At 39.8% G+C, this 17,262-nt stretch overlaps 1 protein-coding gene across 1 annotated transcript in view; it reads right to left on the reverse strand.

Annotated features, from left to right (window-relative positions):
* Positions 1–10,353: 10,353 nt before the first annotated feature.
* Positions 10,354–17,262, reverse strand: part of LOC128684983 (TATA box-binding protein-like 1) — a 58,876-nt gene continuing 51,967 nt past the window's right edge. The window contains exons 6-7 of the mRNA XM_070103886.1: positions 16,809–16,903; positions 10,354–16,594 (exon numbers count right to left, since the gene is read on the reverse strand). Of these exons, the coding sequence (XP_069959987.1) occupies positions 16,407–16,594; positions 16,809–16,903 (283 nt within the window). The 3' untranslated portion in view covers positions 10,354–16,406. The remainder of the gene's footprint in view (positions 16,595–16,808; positions 16,904–17,262) is intronic.

Here is a 17,262-nt window from a genome sequence, read left to right on the forward strand (position 1 = left end):
TGCTAGGCAGATTTACTGGCTCATGCTAGGCAGGCCTACTGGTTCATGCTTGACAGATCTACTGGTTCATGCTAGGCAGGTCTACTGGCTCATGCTAGGCAGATTTACTGGCTCATGCTAGGCAGGCCTACTGGTTCATGCTTGACAGATCTACTGGTTCATGCTTGACGGATCTACTGGTTCATACTAGGCAGGTCTACTGGCTCATGCTGGAAAAGAGACCTATTGGTTCATGTTTTTCATGTGTACTAAAATTTTAACCTTGTTGTAGAACTTGAAATATTCTGAACTGGCAGTGTACAAGTAAAATCCAACTGAGTGGTTTTAAACCACAAAAAAATCACACAAATAAGGCACATAGTTGAAAGAAGCATTTGTGTATTTTTCAGTCATGGTATTGTGTCTTTTTGTTCTTCACAAAAATCAATCTCGTATCCATAAGCCCAGCCCGCTCTGCCTATGTATGTAGGCAGAGTGGGCGTATCTCTGGATGTATAACTTACCAGGGGTTTACTTTAATCCCTATTTTTGGTATTAAAGTATTCTTGACAGGTGATGTTCAAGTTACGTGCAGGTACGGAAGGGAAATTGCAGGTGAAATTGCCGACCTAGAAAATGTACAGAGAACTTTCACGGCGCGCATAACGGAGATAAAACACCTCAATTATTGGGAGCGCTTGAGGTTCCTAAACCTGTATTCCCTGGAACGCAGGAGGGAGAGATACGTGATTATATACACCTGGAAAATCCTAGAGGGACTAGTACCGAACTTGCACACGAAAATCACTCACTACGAAAGCAAAAGACTTGGCAGACGATGCACCATCCCCCCAATGAAAAGCAGGGGTGTCACTAGCACGTTAAGAGACCATACAATAAGTGTCAGGGGCCCGAGACTGTTCAACTGCCTCCCAGCACACATAAGGGGGATTACCAACAGACCCCTGGCAGTCTTCAAGCTGGCACTGGACAGGCACCTAAAGTCAGTTCCGGATCAGCCGGGCTGTGGCTCGTACGTTGGTTTGCGTGCAGCCAGCAGCAACAGCCTGGTTGATCAGGCTCTGATCCACCAGGAGGCCTGGTCACAGACCGGGCCGCGGGGGCGTTGACCCCCGGAACTCTCTCCAGGTAAACTCCAGGTACGATAGAGCCCATCGGGATTAGAGGAGTGGGAGGGGTCATACAGTATGTTGTGGGGCCAGGAACTATGACTTGACACCTGCAACCGCATATAAACCGAACAAAAACCTATATTTCTTTAAAGTGATGTGCTGTACATTATACATTTAGGGTAACTGACATGTATAAACTTTACAGAAAGGCTCCTGTTATGCATGGCACATTGGGCATACACTGTGGTCACATTGGTTTGGGATTTTTCTGTAAAAAAACATGCATTTGTGGTCACAGTGGTGGCCCATGCTAACCTTCCTATGGTGTATAGAAATACGTATACCTAGTTGGATGAATCTTACTTGAGCCATCTGGCCCACGGCCCAGTGGTTAATGCACTGTTCTTGAGTTTTAGGATTCATTTGCCATGGGTTTAAGCCCCACCCGTTCAATGATTTGCTTGCAACGTGTTTTTACGATTTCATGTAAACGTACATATCTTCATATTTCATGTATACATATCTTTTATATTTTGCTGCATTAAAATTTTACAAACCTTTCGGTCTATACTTGTCTACTCTGTCAATTCCTCAGAGTATTTTGTATATTGTTAAAATGTCTTCCCTGGATTTCTGTCCTCCAGTGTTGTTATAATTATTATAATCATAACTAAGTGCTAAACCCACAAGGGTTATACAGCCTCCAGGTTTGTTAGGTTCAGTTCTGATTGCCTTTCCCAGTAGCTCATACCCCTTAACTCGCATTGCATACCTTTACGCTTTCTCCAGTCCCTTAGCATGCTTTTTCAGGTGTGGCTTGTATACTATTATAATCAGATCAAGCACTAAACCCATAAGGGCCATACAGCATTCTGGGGATGGATGTGCGAAAGTATATGTGAATTATTATTATTATAATCAAAAAGAAGCGCTAAGCCACAAGGGCTATACATCAAGTATGTGTGAAGGTATTAAGAGTGAGCAAGAGGTAAGGGTGTAATAGGTTAGGTTAGTTTCAGTTAAAAACTCAGTGTCAGAGGTGGGGCTTTCAGGAAAGAGCGTGTTGGGCTGTTCAGATATCAGAAGTGGATCCTGTGTGCATCCTGATGGATGGGACAATCTATTAAGATATGTTGAACAGTGCAATTTGACAGCCCTCACAAAGTGGTGCCTGTTGTTTCTATAAGTGATATTTGTGAGTCACGTGTCCATTACATAACCATGAGTATAGTCTTCCAAAATCCTAAACTCAATTTGATAGAAAACAATTTGCTGTGGTCCAGTGTAGACTAATGTTGTCAGTGGTTGTAGTGGTGAGAGCACTAAGAAATAGTCCACTTAATGAATAACCATTTGAGAAATCTGGAGGTCTTCAATAGCTGAACGAGCAGCTGAGTCTGCTTGTTCATTGTCCTGAATATCGGCACGTTCAGGGACCCAGCTTACTAAAAATGTGACAGAGTCAAAGCTGTAAATGAAGGACAATAGGATGGAGAGATGAATTTCTGGATAGCCTGTAAGGCAATTTAGTAGTCCCATACAACTATGAGGCAGACATGATTGCAATGTGGCCCAGTGGCCTGGTGGCTAAAGCTCCCGCTTCACACACGAAGGGCCCGGGTTCGATTCCCGGCGGGTGGAAACATTTCGACATGTTTCCTTACATCTGTTGTCCTGTTCACCTAGCAGCAAATAGGTACCTGGGTGTTAGTCGACTGGTGTGGGTCGCATCCTGGGGGACAAGATTAAGGACCCCAATGGAATTAAGTTAGACAGTCCTCGATGACGCACTGACTTTCTTGGGTTATCCTGGTGGCTAACCCTCCGGGGTTAAAAATCCGAACGAAATCTTATCTGATAGAAGTGAGAATTGTATATAATGCCACTGTGAAAATATTAGCCGATTTTAATAAATAACCTCTGATGATTTGTTCAGGAAAAAGTTGCACACTCAACACCATCAGGGGATTTAGAGGTATCAGTGTACACTGCAAAAATGAGAGAGAGATTGGAAGTGATCAAGAGGGATCGTAAAGTTAGAAGGAAATGAGCTTTTGCACATAGAAGTGTAAACACGAATCATCATAAGTTCATAACTTTCCAAGGAGGAAGGGAAAAGTAAAACAGAGGGTGAACATAAAGGGTAGGTAAATTAGACAGCAAATAGGAAGAGAGAACGGGCATAATAAATAGAGGCGACGATTAAACAGATTAACCCTACCTTTTCCATGTATAGCATTCTATACATGGAAAGATCAGGAAGGTCATAGAAGCGAATAAATTAATAAAGACTATGGGCATCATGCTGATCTTGTAAAGACTGAATGCTTGCCTCTATATTTAGGCTTTCAACAGATGTAACTCTTGATGATGAATAGGGTCAGGTGTTGAAAGAGTGGAGGAGGCTGAAGAATATATATTTGGTTACTGTAGACAGGTTTAGATAAGAGTAGGGATAAAGGTAAAGAAGGGTTCATTTATCAGCTCTCTAAAAGTTTTAAGGAGGTTCAGGTAGCTGTGACAAGCAGCTTTCAGGGAGGTTATGTGAGGCTTCCAGGACATTTGGCGATCCAACAGAAGGCCAAGAAATTCAACTATTCTGTTCAGGGATACAGGAGCCATACAGGCATATTATTATTATTATAATCAAGGGGGAAGCGCTAAACCTGTAGGATTATACAGCACCTGTAGGGGCATGGAAGGTAGTCAGGCTTAATTCTGGAAACTGGAGTGCAGATCTAGCTCCCTTTATCAAGAGCCCCTCACCAACATAAAGAAGCCTTCCTTGAGGGGCCATACAGGTAGTGTGGTATGAGGGATAATAAGGTGTACTCCAAAAGTTATCCGCTATGTCAGTAACAGGAAATTTAAATCCCTAAGTAGTGGCCCAGTTGGAAGTACAATAATAAACTAGAGAGGCTGCTAGAAGACACCAGTTAGTACCTGCACAATTATTATAATCACAATTAGCAAGACAGTGATGGAGTGAATGATGATGAAAGCTTTTCTTTTACGGGTCACCCTGCCTCGGTGGGAATCGGCCGATGCGTTAATAAAAAAACTAAGAGCTAAACCCATAAGGCTCATACAGCAGCACCAGCACAAGCGATGACAAAATTGTCAACAGAGATGACCAAAGGGTGGAAAACAGAACAGCGGTAAGGTCATTAATGGTAAGCAGAAGGGCAGTGCTAAGAGCACAGCCTTGAGGTATGCCTTTAACCTGGAAAAATTCAGACACTGGAGTATCTCTCTGATAAGAATTACGTATTATAATCAAAGAAAGCGCTAAACCGACAAGGGGTCATACAACGCTGCGGGACAGAAAATAGTGCCAGGGCTATAAACATCTAGGTGGAGAGGGGATCAGAGATGAAGGGAGAAAAGGTCTGGAAGGGATGCTAAAGGCTGTGTCAAAGTTTGTATAGTAAAGCAGTTGCTGACAAAAAGTCAAAAAGTGATTGCAAGTTCAAGGCAAGGCTGTCTGCAAGAAGGGAAGATAAGGTAAGAGTGGTAGAACAGCAGTGGCATTTCTCTGATAAGAAATCTTTAAGGAAAAGTGGTTAATTGCCCTGAAGGCCTAAGGAATGAGCCAGGGCTAAGTTGTTGTAATACTATTTAGCATCATATGCTTTTATGATTATTATTATTATTATAATCAAAAAGAAGCGCTAAGCCACAAGGGCTATACAGCGCTGCAGGGTAGGGAAGGAAGCGAGGGTATCGGGCGGCAGAAGGGGGGAGGGATGATTAGTAGGTTACAGAAAACAGCGGGGCAGGGGATAGTGCGGGGGTAGAGGGTAGCAAGAGATTGAGGTAGAAAGGGCTGAAGGTATCATCATCAGAGTTTGTGGAGTAAGACAGTTGTTGTCAAAAAGTCAATGAGAGAGTCCAGATGAAAGGTGGGTCCATCAGCGAGAAGGGAAGGTAAAGAGAGAGCAGCGGAGCGAAGACGATGTTGGAGGTAAATTCTGCATGCTCGTTGATAAAGTGGGCAGTCTAACAGAATGTGGCTGACCGATACTGGAACCTGACAATTCTCACAGAGAGGAGCAGGGCGCCTCTCCATGAGATATCCATGAGTAAGACGAGTATGGCCAATGCGAAGGCGGGAGAGAGTAGTCTCCCAATCTCGACACTGGTGACAAGAAGACGGCCAGTAACCTATACTTGGTTTAATAGAACAAAGTTTGTTATTGAACATAGCACACTAACGTTGTTGCCAATGGGTGTGAAGGTGGGTAACTATTACAGCAAAATAGTCCATAAATGGAACACCTCTATATGAAATTGGTAGGTCATGTACTGCTGACCACGCAGCAGTGTCTGCCTGTTCAATGCCCTGTACGTCAACATGACCAGGGACCCAACAAAAAACAATATCTTTATGCTTGGTAGAGATACGGCGTAGCCAAAGTTGGATACGGAGAACTAGGGGGTGAAGTGTATCAAATTTCCGTATAGCCTGTAGACCACTAAGGGGGTCTGAGACAACTACAAATGATGACACAGGCATAGATGCGATACGAATAAGTGCTGCAAGAATAGCATACAATTCAGCAGTAAAAATGCTAGCCGAAGATAGTAAATGCCCTCGCACGATGCTGTCCGGAAACACTGCTGCAAATCCGACGCCGTCAGAAGATTTAGAGCCATCTGTGTACACGGCGATGGCATGAGAATTAGAGTGGAAGTGGTCAAGAAAAAGAGAGTGGGAAACCACCATAGGCAGTTGGGCTTTCGAGCAAGGGAGTGAGAAAGAACAGATCCGAACAGCTGGAACTTCCCAGGGGGGTAGGGAAAAGTGAGATGCTACATGAACATATAAAGGCGGTAACTGAAGGGAAGACAAGAGCGAATGTAGGCAAAGAGAGAAGGGACGGAGCAAACAAGGGCGGCGAACAAATAAAGAATGTCTACTAATATCAGTGACTATTCTATAAATGGAAGGATTGAGGAGATCGTGAGAGCGCACATAGTAGTGAAGGCAATGGGCATCACGGCGATCAGACAAGGATGGAACATTCACTTCTGCATAGAGGCTCTCAACAGGAAAAGAGCGAAAAGCACCAAGGCATAAACGTAATCCTTGGTGATGATGGGGTTAAGGCTAGAGAGAGTAGCAGGAGAGGCCGCTGAATAGATCTGGTCACCATAATCGAGTTTCGATAAAATGAGGGCTGAATGTAGGTGAAGGAGAGTTGGACGATCAGCTCCCCATGAAAGATGAGCAAGGGTTTTAAGAAGGTTCAGCCGGATGTGACAAGTTGCCTTTAGAGAGGTAATGTGGGGTTTCCAGGATAACCTACGGTCAAAGAGAAGGCCTAGAAACCTGACTATCACGTTCAGGGATACGGGAGCCATAGAGGTACAAAGGATGATCGGAGATGACAGAGCGTCTAGTGAAAGTAATTTGCTGAGTTTTGGTACTGGAAAATTTAAACCCATGCATGATGGCTCAATTTCAAATACGGTCGACCGCATGCTGGAGAGAAACTGTAATGAGGTGACAGTCAGCGCCTGCACAAACAATAGCGAAGTCATCTACATAGAGTGATGACCAAATATTGGATGGAAGAACAGAGGCCAAATCATTTATGGCAAGGAGAAAAAGTGTTGTGCTCAGAACGCATCCCCGAGGGACACCTTCAGCTTGGGCAAAGTCCGGGGAGAGCACATTATTGACTCGAACATGGAAATGTCTGTCAGTTAAAAAGCTCTTAAGGAAAGATGGTAGATTGCCTCGGAGGCCTAAGGAGTGGGCTTGGGCCAAAATGTTATACCTCCAAGTTGTGTCATATGCTTTCTCAAGGTCAAAAAATATAGCAATAACCGAGTTGTTATTCGCAAAGGCATTACAAACATACGTATTCAAACGTAGTAAGGGGTCTATGGTAGAACGGCCCTTATGAAAGCCACGTTGACGAGTGGAGAGACTGTTGTGTGTCTCTAAATGCCACATAAAATGTCTATTTACCAGACGTTCCATCACTTTGCAAACTGCACTGGTAAGAGCAATGGGACGATAGTGGGAGGCTTCATGTCCCGTAGTACCCGGTTTGCGGAAAGGCAGAACAATGGCAGATTTCCACAGCTGTGGAAGAACTCCTTGTGACCAAATAAGACTGAAAAGGCACAAGAGGACTGCAAGGGCTGACTGATGTAAATGTTGTAACATACGAATATGAATGTCGTCGAGCCCAGCTGTCGATGATCGGCAAGCTGAGAGTGTTGCCTCCAGTTCCTGAAGTGTAAAAGGCACATTATACTGTTCTCTGAGAGAAGAAAAGTCCAGTGGGTGCTAGCTCTCTGGCAGACTTTGAGGAAAGAAACAAAGGGTAGAGATGGAGCCTCAGAGAAATACGGACCAGATGATTGCCAATTTCAATGGCAACATCTAGCTAGAGGGTTTGCTATATTAACACCAGCAACCCGCAGAACAGGAGCCGGGCCAGAATATTTATTATTATTATAATCAAAAAGAAGCGCTAAGCCACAAGGGCTATGCAGCAGGAGAATATTTACCACTCAGTTTCCGTACTTTTTTTCCAGACTGCACTCGTAGAGGAAGAAGAGGTGATGGTGGAGACAATCTCGCCAGCAAGTGCGTTTAGCGTCACGGATGACACGGCGAGCGATCGCACGCTTCTGCTTAAAATCAAGGTCTCTCAGTGGTTCTATTATACCGGTACCTGCCCCACGCAGCGCATTTCAAACGTAATGCACGAGCACAAGCAGGAGACCACCAAGGCACGCATTTCTGAGAATACCTGCCCGAGGTTTGGGGTATAGAATGAGAAGCTACAGTTAAAATTGAGGACGAGAAGAGGTGTAAAAGCTCATCAATGGAGGACGAAGAAGGAACCTCACTAAAAACAGTTAGTTGTGAGTAAAGGTCCCAATTTGTCTGATCAAATTGCCAGCGTGGGTTACAAAGAGGTGGTGAATATGAAGGGGTAGTAAGAATGATTGGAAAATGATCGCTGTCATGTAAATCCGGGAGAACAGACCAGGTGAAGTCTAGTGCGGCGGAGGAAGAGCAGACTGAGAGATCGATGCAAGAGAGTATGAGTACGAGGATCAAAATGGGTGCGAGTATGTACCTGTATTTAAAACATGGAGGGGGGTGGGAAGCAAGAAAAGCCTCTAGCTGAATGCCATAGGAATCACAGGGAAATCCCCCCCCGGAGGAAATGATGGGCATTAAAATCACCAAGTAACAGAAGTGGTGGCGGTAATGACAAAACAAGAAAGGCAATATCCGGAATAGATAATGCTCGAGGAGGAGAGATACAAAGAACAGTGTGTATACCACCTATGCAGGTGGATATGCTTTTTTGAGATAAAAAACTGCTATAACTATTAGGAAAGGCACTGTGAATGCACGTATCCTAGCAGAGTGAAAGGTCCAAGATAAAATGACCCTTATGGAAACTAAATTGACGAGGGGCGAGTGAATCTCGAGTTTTTGAGTACCATACTAAACATTTGCTAAGTAATGTTCTAGCAACTTACAGATTGCACTAGTAAGAGTAATAGGTCTGTGATGAAAGGTGCCATGATCTGAAGTACCTGGTTATGAAGAGGAAAAATCCATTGGGACCAAACTGCATACTCTAGGATGGACTTGGCACAGGAAATGAGGCAGTCAGGTTCAGTTCTTTGTATAGAAAGCCCCTCACCGGTATCAGGGGAACCCCTTGCAGGGTGAACTCATAGTGTGATGCTGGAGGATTAACTTATCACCCTACTGGTTTCAATGATTTAAGTAAGGGAAAGCACTAAACCTGTAGGGTGTTCATGTAGCACCTAGGGAATGAGATGCATTCAGATTTGATTCAAGGGAAAGTATAAACCCAATTCCTTAGATCAAGAGCTCCTCACTACATCAGGACACCACCTTTGAACAGAGGGGTCATAATTATGACATTCATGAAGTGCTCAACCTAGGGAAGGTCATACAGTACCTGGGGTGAATGGAAAGCAGGTTCAATCCAAGGAAGGAAAGGGCAAGCTCAATTCCTTAAATTAAGAGCCCCTCACCAGCATCACAAAGTGCTTGGGAAATGGAAGGCATTCAGGTTCAGTCCAAGAAGGGGAAGGATAAGCCCAGTTCCTTGGATCAAGATCCCCTCCCCTCCCTTAGTGTCACAGTTTGCCAGTTGACATTTCATTACCTGTAGGGTAGCACTCGATATTCATGGGTGCAACACTATACCCAGAGGGGTCACTTAATACTAAGAATGGAGGGATCAATAAATTTTGATCAGATTTCTTCGATCTAAAGCCCTTCACCAGCATCCAGGTATCCACCTGAATTTTGATACTAATAAAATTTATTACATTCATGGGAAGATGATTAGGTTTGATCCAAGAAAGGTATGGCAGCTCCAACTGACTGGATTCAGAGGCCTTCACCAACAAGGTAAACTTTGAAAGGGTAACTATTATAAAGCTTAATAGGATTGGTATAAAATATCTCTACCCAAAAGACCAAACTATTGGTATTACATAATTTTTTCTATTCATAGGCAAGTGCTAACCCCGTTGGGAGGTCATATATTGTACATTCATTAGAAACATGCCTCTAGTTTAAAGGTTCTTCCCTATCACTTTTATTTTAAATATCTGCACAATGTTCATTTTTCACCTCATCCTGTGTTAACTTTTTTTTAGTAATTATTTACTTAATATGCATGGACAGGAGCTAAACCCAGTGGTTGTATAGCACTCGAGGAATGGGTGGTAACTAGGTTTCATGCAACACAGGAAGGGTAGCTCCAACTGCTTGGATCAAGAGTCCTTCACCTACATTAATGCACTTCCCTCTGAAGTGACTCTGGCCCTCCAGTATTTTTCATGTACTGTACATATTATCAGCAGTCTTTCCTTCTCTGTCCAACAAATACTTTCCAAATGCTTTTAAGCATTCCAATAGTTCAGAGATATTATATAGCTGTTATGATCCTTACATTTCAGATAAATTTTCTATACTGTTTAAAAATAAATTATTCATTACCAATGCTCTTACTAATCTGATCTGTCTGATTACTAACTTTACATAAATGGAACAACACTACACCTGAAAAGCTATATTGAATGGAAGGCAGCAAATTAAAAAATAATCAGTTAATGCCTAAAAGCAATAACTAAGAAATGTATTGCTGTACATCCCACAACTACTGGCACATACAATTAGCAGTATGTATCACAAACAAGGGCACCAATGGAAACAAGCATATGGAAGGCCATTTTTGTATTGCTCTCTTTCTAGAGGGTTTAGATTCAGAAGTAACACGACAAGAACTTTGAAAATAATTCCCTGCATAGAGGAAAAGCTGGTTACAAAGAATAGTACTGTATATCATTGTAAAATTTAGTACAATGTCTAAATGGTACATATGATTAAATCTTTGATCATGCCAAATTAAATTACAAAACTAAACTTATTCATATACAGTAGTAAATATCACAGTGTTCCTGATGGGAGACTATGGTACAGACTATGCAGATAATTAGTAAATATCAACACGTGTGACGATGCATTTAAAGCTCCGTATGACGGATCATTCACCACCACTGCCATATCTGCTTAAACGTCAGTACCAGAACCCATCACCACTGTATCAAAAAGTTTGTTAAACCTAACCATAATTAAGGTAAAAATCAAGTAGAGAATTTAAAAATGCTTTGGTGATTCAAATCCTTAATGAATTAAGCTGCTTTGCAATATCATAGACCAACTTCAGAAATAACAGTTTATACATTCTTTCAAATCATAGGTAAATAAAAAAAATGTATGAGGATGAAATGTATAATGTTCCCATGATGCTCCCCCTCTAGCTACACCATACATTCACAATGGCTTCTTAAAACCATGCTTAAATATTTCTCCTTAATAATGCCACTCGTCAAATCTTGTGGTCACTGGTTAAGCCCCACATCTCTTTTTGAATAAAACTAAAGATTGTGCAAGACCTAAGAAAATAACAGTCATACATACATATTTATATATACATAATACACAATGATTAGGATGAATATACACAATTAGGAGATTTAAAGGTTCAAGCATGGGCCTCTTTGTAGACTTTGTCTGAAATATTGCTGTAGGAGAAAAAAAAAATAGTACTACACACCAACTCTTATGCAGTCATTAAGGATTATGTTCAATGAAGAGTGCACAACTGACAAATATCTTCATGCATTATGTGAATGTACAAACAAAGTACAATGCTATCCCTGAATAAATACAGTGTACTTTTGTGACTGCTCAATTTTCACATCAGGCCTTTTCCCCGCAGAAATGTGTTTCCGGTAATAACTGATTTTTTTTTTTAGCCCAAGTAAGAACCTTATAAAACAACTACTCTAAGTCATCTTTCATACTTAGGTTACTTTTTTAATATCCATACATTATTATTTACTGCTGTAGAATACATTCACATTGTATGTCTACTATATTTTCAGCTGTATTAAATGCAGTCCTCTATGCATACCTCGCTCTTCCACATACTAAAACACCTAATTCGCATACATGCTTTCTCTCCTCCCATGTAATTCATATTTAAATTTGCCCCTTTATTATTTCATTTCCATGCTCTTTGTCATTAATTCATAGTGCACAACTTCAGCCTTATCTATCTTTTTTTTTTAAGCTTTGTACAATTTCATTTCATGCTCAACATCTAATAACAAAACTCCAGCTCTAATGCTATTTTTCCATCATTCTCCCACCACACATTTGACTCACTTCCATACATTAAAATAGTGAGCTGCCTTCCAACAAAGTTCAAAATTTAACATTCTCTTACACCAAACCTTTAGACTGAACAAAAGAAGTAATCCTCCAACTGATGACTACTTTAGTAATGTCCAAACCTGAAAACAATCAACTACCAGGTTATATTTCACAAAATTCTTCAGCGGTACCTTGTGCCACAAAGTTTGAACGGTAACTGAGCATATGTAGGCAAAGTGCACATCGCTACCCTAAGCCACAGTCTGTCCAGCTATTGAGGTGGGGGACAAGTGAGACTTGTTTTGAAGTCCAGCCAAAATACCAAGAGTTGTCTCTTTGTGTTATGCTGTCAGAACTATAATGACAAAATGCATTATGGGAAAGGAAAAAATGATATACAAGCACCAGAGGGATACACATTACAATAAGAGTAAAAAACAGAAAAAACAGGAATGGAAGGGAGAGAGAAGAAACAATGAGAAGAGAGAAGATAAAGGAAAGAATGAGATGGAGACTGGGGGATTGTGAAAGGAAGGCAGGACAGGGAGGGAGAGGGAGAGTTTATGTGAGAGAGAGGAAGCTTATCAGTTATACAGTACTCTTTGTAGCAAACACAAAAACTCCAAAAAAAAAAAAATTAAAATCTTTAAAACTGTATTTGTTCAAGGTGGTAGGAGCTAGCATTACAAGCTTTCATTTTTGTTGTAATAAACAACTGCTTCATACTGAATGTATCATTAGTTTGTAGCAATATAAGACCTTGTCATTACATGCATCTGTCTGAGCAGTCATGATAATGTACTTTTTGGCAAAATAACTTAAATTTAAGACTTTCAAAAGAACCTGGCAGTATGATGACTCTTTAGGATGGTTAGCGCTGTATAGTCCTTGTGGCTTAGCGCTTCTTTTTTGATTATAATAATAATAATAATAGGATGGTTAGCCACCAAGTAAACTATTATAGCAAACTATAAAAGTTCAAGACTAACTTACAACCCCTGCAGAACCTTAAAGGAGGTTGTACAACTGTGGTTATACCAAGTACAATCTTGAGTGATTCACTACTATTATATCTGCAACATAGTTTAAAGTAAACTGTATGCTGGTAGATGGCATAAACAAAAAGATCTCAAGGATGTACAGGCAATCTGATTTTGATAGCAATGGTGCCAGCAGGGTATACAAAGCCAAGTTTATTTACACATTTGCTTGCACTTGGTGCTAATGAACAAGGTCTAAGTTACTGAACCCAGTCACAGATGAGAATGTTTTTTGAAGATTAGCAGGCCATTTCTGTGTGGATTTATGGGAGCCAAGCTAATCCAGACTGTTACTTTAGAGTAGTCACTATGATATTCCAAGGAGTAAAAAGGCACATAATGGTGATTAAAAACATGGAAACCCAGCAGAAGTTATTGAAATAAGTTCTAAAACACCATTATAATATGCACAAAAAAAAAATATTGAAATTATATAGTAGATAATAGGAGGAAAATAATTATGGATCTAAATCCACATAAGTGGAATGCCATAAAACTGGCCCACTAAAGTACGTATTAGTTAACTAGCACTTTTGTTGAAGCAGGATCAATGGCTTGACTATGTTAAAAACCTGCAGCTAGATCATCCCCAGTGTACTAAAATGGTGCACCAATATGTATGTAGAGGAAAGAATATCAGTCATTAGTGAGCAAGATTTTCCTCTAGTCAGATCTTTATAAGGCATCTAACAATTAAACTTTTTTTTTATCATCATATTCAAAGCATATGCTAAGCCAGCATGAGTCATACATCACATTATTATATTTAAGGGAAAGTGGTAAATCTGCTGTGGTTATAGAATTGCTTGAGGAATGGGAAGCAATTAGGTTCAATCTGAGGAAGGGATGAACAAGTCAAATTCCTTGCATCAGGAGTCCCCCTCTCACCAGTATCGTCAATTATGCAAGGGTAGGGGCTAGGGGAGGTGGGGGGTTTAGTGTAGATGCAAAAGTGGTCATAGGTGGTGTAAGTGGTTAGTTTAAAAATGTCAAAGAGTGAGTGTGCATTAAAGGTGGGACTTTCAGTGAGAAAGCTGGTTTGAGTGAGAGCACCAAGCATTCTAGATGTTGGGAGTGTATTATGTGGACTCTGGTACAATTGGAGTCTATTAAAATATGGCAAACCAAGTGCTAATGAAACAATGAATGAATATAGATCCACTGGAATAAAATGATGATTATAAAATAGTGCTATTACTGCATTAGTTTACTTGTGGCAGAGGGCTAAATACTGTATAATAACCATTATTTAGAAGAATTATAAAATACCTTACTGGGACAATTCTCAAGTATCTCAAAACAATGTAAATTTCAACAAATGTATTGTAATAAATGCCACAACACTTATTACAGTACTCTAATTTAGGATGCAAGAAGAAATCATGGCCAATACTCAAACACTTAAGTACATTTGTAATCACTGGTGATGATAAACTGGTTGAATAGGGACGTTATTTCTTCAATGCTTTCAATAACTTAGACTTTCTATATATTTTTTAATTCAATGTTCCCCTTCCCAGGCCAAACTTAAACAAGAGAGGAGTATTCAGTTATGAATAAGAGGCATAATATTTATATTAAATGACTGAACCACTAGCAAAGTATGTGTTTATGACTTGGTATTCCTAGACTGAAATGAATGTAAATTCATAATGCAAAATTTTTATCAAAGATATTTCTCAAGACTACAGATTTAGTGCTTATGTGTCTCATTAATTAATCCTTACTGGCATCATGGCATTTTAAAGAACTGAACAGTTATCCTTTATGTGGTGACAAGAAATTCACATTAGAATAAAATATGCCAAACATACAAACCTTCTTAATAATCTGACTACCAAGAATTAAAATGCTGTCAAAGCCAAGAAAACCTTTCTTACATATAGTATAAGAGATATGAAAGCAGACCACCCTTGACTGTTTTCTTGCTTCCTCAATATCACTTACTGAACACAGTCCTAAAAACTAAGAAAGCTATGAAAGAAACACATTAATGAAGGCTAGCACTTTTAGTAAGGAAAAAGCAAGAGGAAAGTGTTTAGTGATGGAAAGAGTTGCAGTACACTTAAGGGCAATTTAACACACTTTCACAGTACACTTCACAGATATAGGCAAGAGATTCACAAAGTGTTACTGAATTGTTGTAATGTCGAGTGTCTTATTAAGCGAGGGCTTAAACCCTCATCATGAGCAATTCTTTAACATAGATATTATTTGTGTAAGTTATTCCTAATGAATTAAAGAGAAGAATATATGAGATTCCCTCAAGTTAACCATTCATTTGGAATGTTCAACTTTTAATAATTTAGTTAATGGGGTAAATATTCCCCACTATAAAACTGCATTCGCCTTGTTCTTTGGTGCAGAGAAATACCCTGATACAGGATAGTGATAGGCTAGGTAGTTATGGAATAATTTCAGGAGTTACAACACACCTAAGTTTATCTCCTCACATTGGAGGCACCATGATGGATGAGAGACTGAAATAAAACTAAGATTGGGGTACTAGGTTATAAGTTGTGGAAATGGTTAGGACTTTATCCATAATTTTTATTTCCCACTGTTGCTATTAAATTCCTCATGATTTATATTTGTGTACCCTTCTCAATAGTTGGACACCACCACAGTGGGTAGGCACAAAAATAAACTGTTTGCATTAAATGAAGTGTATGAGGTCTATAATGATAAGCAATTAGGCTTACCTGTTTGTCAGACCCTCAGTGAATATGGTCAATATAAGTTCTTTCCTATTTTTTGGGCTGAGCTATGTTTGAACTCTCCACACCAACAAGTATTTAAGATCCAATTGCAAAGCTAAAAAATAATTTGCATGCTTGTTAGACTATATACAAAAGTAAAGCAACCAACAACAAATGAAAAGTGTGTGAAAAGTATGACAATTAGCAGGACTATAAAGTACCAGTTAGATAGTAGCATAAGAAAACCACTGCCTTACTCTACTTCAGTAAAGAATTGCTGTAGGCATTGGTACTTTTAAAAATCAACTACTTCCTTGCTCGTACACCATGCAGGTCAACTGCTGTATTTGTGCTTTAGTCCACTGTTAACTCTTTCCTTTTCAAATACTTAGGTTCAGCCTGTATTCAAACATTTCCCATTTAAAGAAAATTTCCACACTTCAAGTAACAGCTCATGAGATATAATTTCTAACAGATAGTAAAATCTATCTACTCATCAAACTGGTTTCAATATTCTTAAAAAGTATATAATCAATTGTCTATGCAGCCAAACTTAAAAAAATTCCACGTACTGTAATAATCTCAGTATCTGCTCTTTACCGGAAACACAAAAATAATTGTTTGGCCTTATGACTAGCTAAAGTAACCTTGGTTGGCACCAACCTAATATGTTAAAGAAGGCTGAGTGAATGTAAAAATATGAATGATGTGATAGTACAAAACTCAATTAACACCATATATACTGCTTGATATGCATGATGATTGCAGATGAGTTTTCTTATTAGGTGAATAACACTTTTCAACATGTACAAAACTACAGATCTTGCGACCAAATATCGGCGGGATTATCAGAGTCGGACTCCTCCTCCTCTTGAAAAAATTGTCGTCTGGCCTTGAGTTCCCAGTATTCGGCCATTTCTTCTTCAGTGCGCGCTTTTCCAAATTCACTTACTAGGGGATATATGTGCTCTATGGCACACTGTACATTATGAACACTGGGAGCTGGAAAAAAATGACCAAAAATTACATCTTTGCAATATTAAATATTTTTCTAATACATATCACAGGAATCATTTATTTTTCCACAAAAGCATGAATAGTATAATTTTCTTTCTATAATTCTGACACCCACACATACACACATCAGTCTATGTGAGAGAAAACACGACCAATCTTGCAAGATATTTTGAGAAGGACATTATAAAATATGACTAACCTGTCACGGTAATACTTCCAGTTGAAAATATTTTCAACGTAGCTTTAGGGCTTTCAAGCTTGTAAGTCACGCCTGGATGTAGTTCTGGCTCGTAGCTGTTGGAAAAGTATCAGATGGTAAACTTTCCTCATATTATAGTTTCCCATAATAATATACTGAATAATGTAAAACTAATTTGCAGACATACTAATGACAAAATGACAAATACATGTATAACAAATTAAAGTACTTACACAAGATTATGTAATTTGTTAAATACAAAATTGCTAATAAAATTAAACAGTAATTACTTATTTGACTTCACAGGGCTGAGCTCAAGCTCTTGGTCCTACCCCTTACTTTAAGCCTACTGATGTGACTGACCTGTCAAGTTCATTTTCGAACCCCTGTATGAAGTATGCTTCCCGTGTCATGGCATAACTTGTTTCACTTGCCTCTTACACTGAAGAAATGC

Source organism: Cherax quadricarinatus, chromosome 5, assembly GCF_038502225.1.
Source record: "Cherax quadricarinatus isolate ZL_2023a chromosome 5, ASM3850222v1, whole genome shotgun sequence".
In the NCBI taxonomy this organism is placed as follows: Eukaryota; Metazoa; Arthropoda; class Malacostraca; order Decapoda; family Parastacidae; genus Cherax; species Cherax quadricarinatus.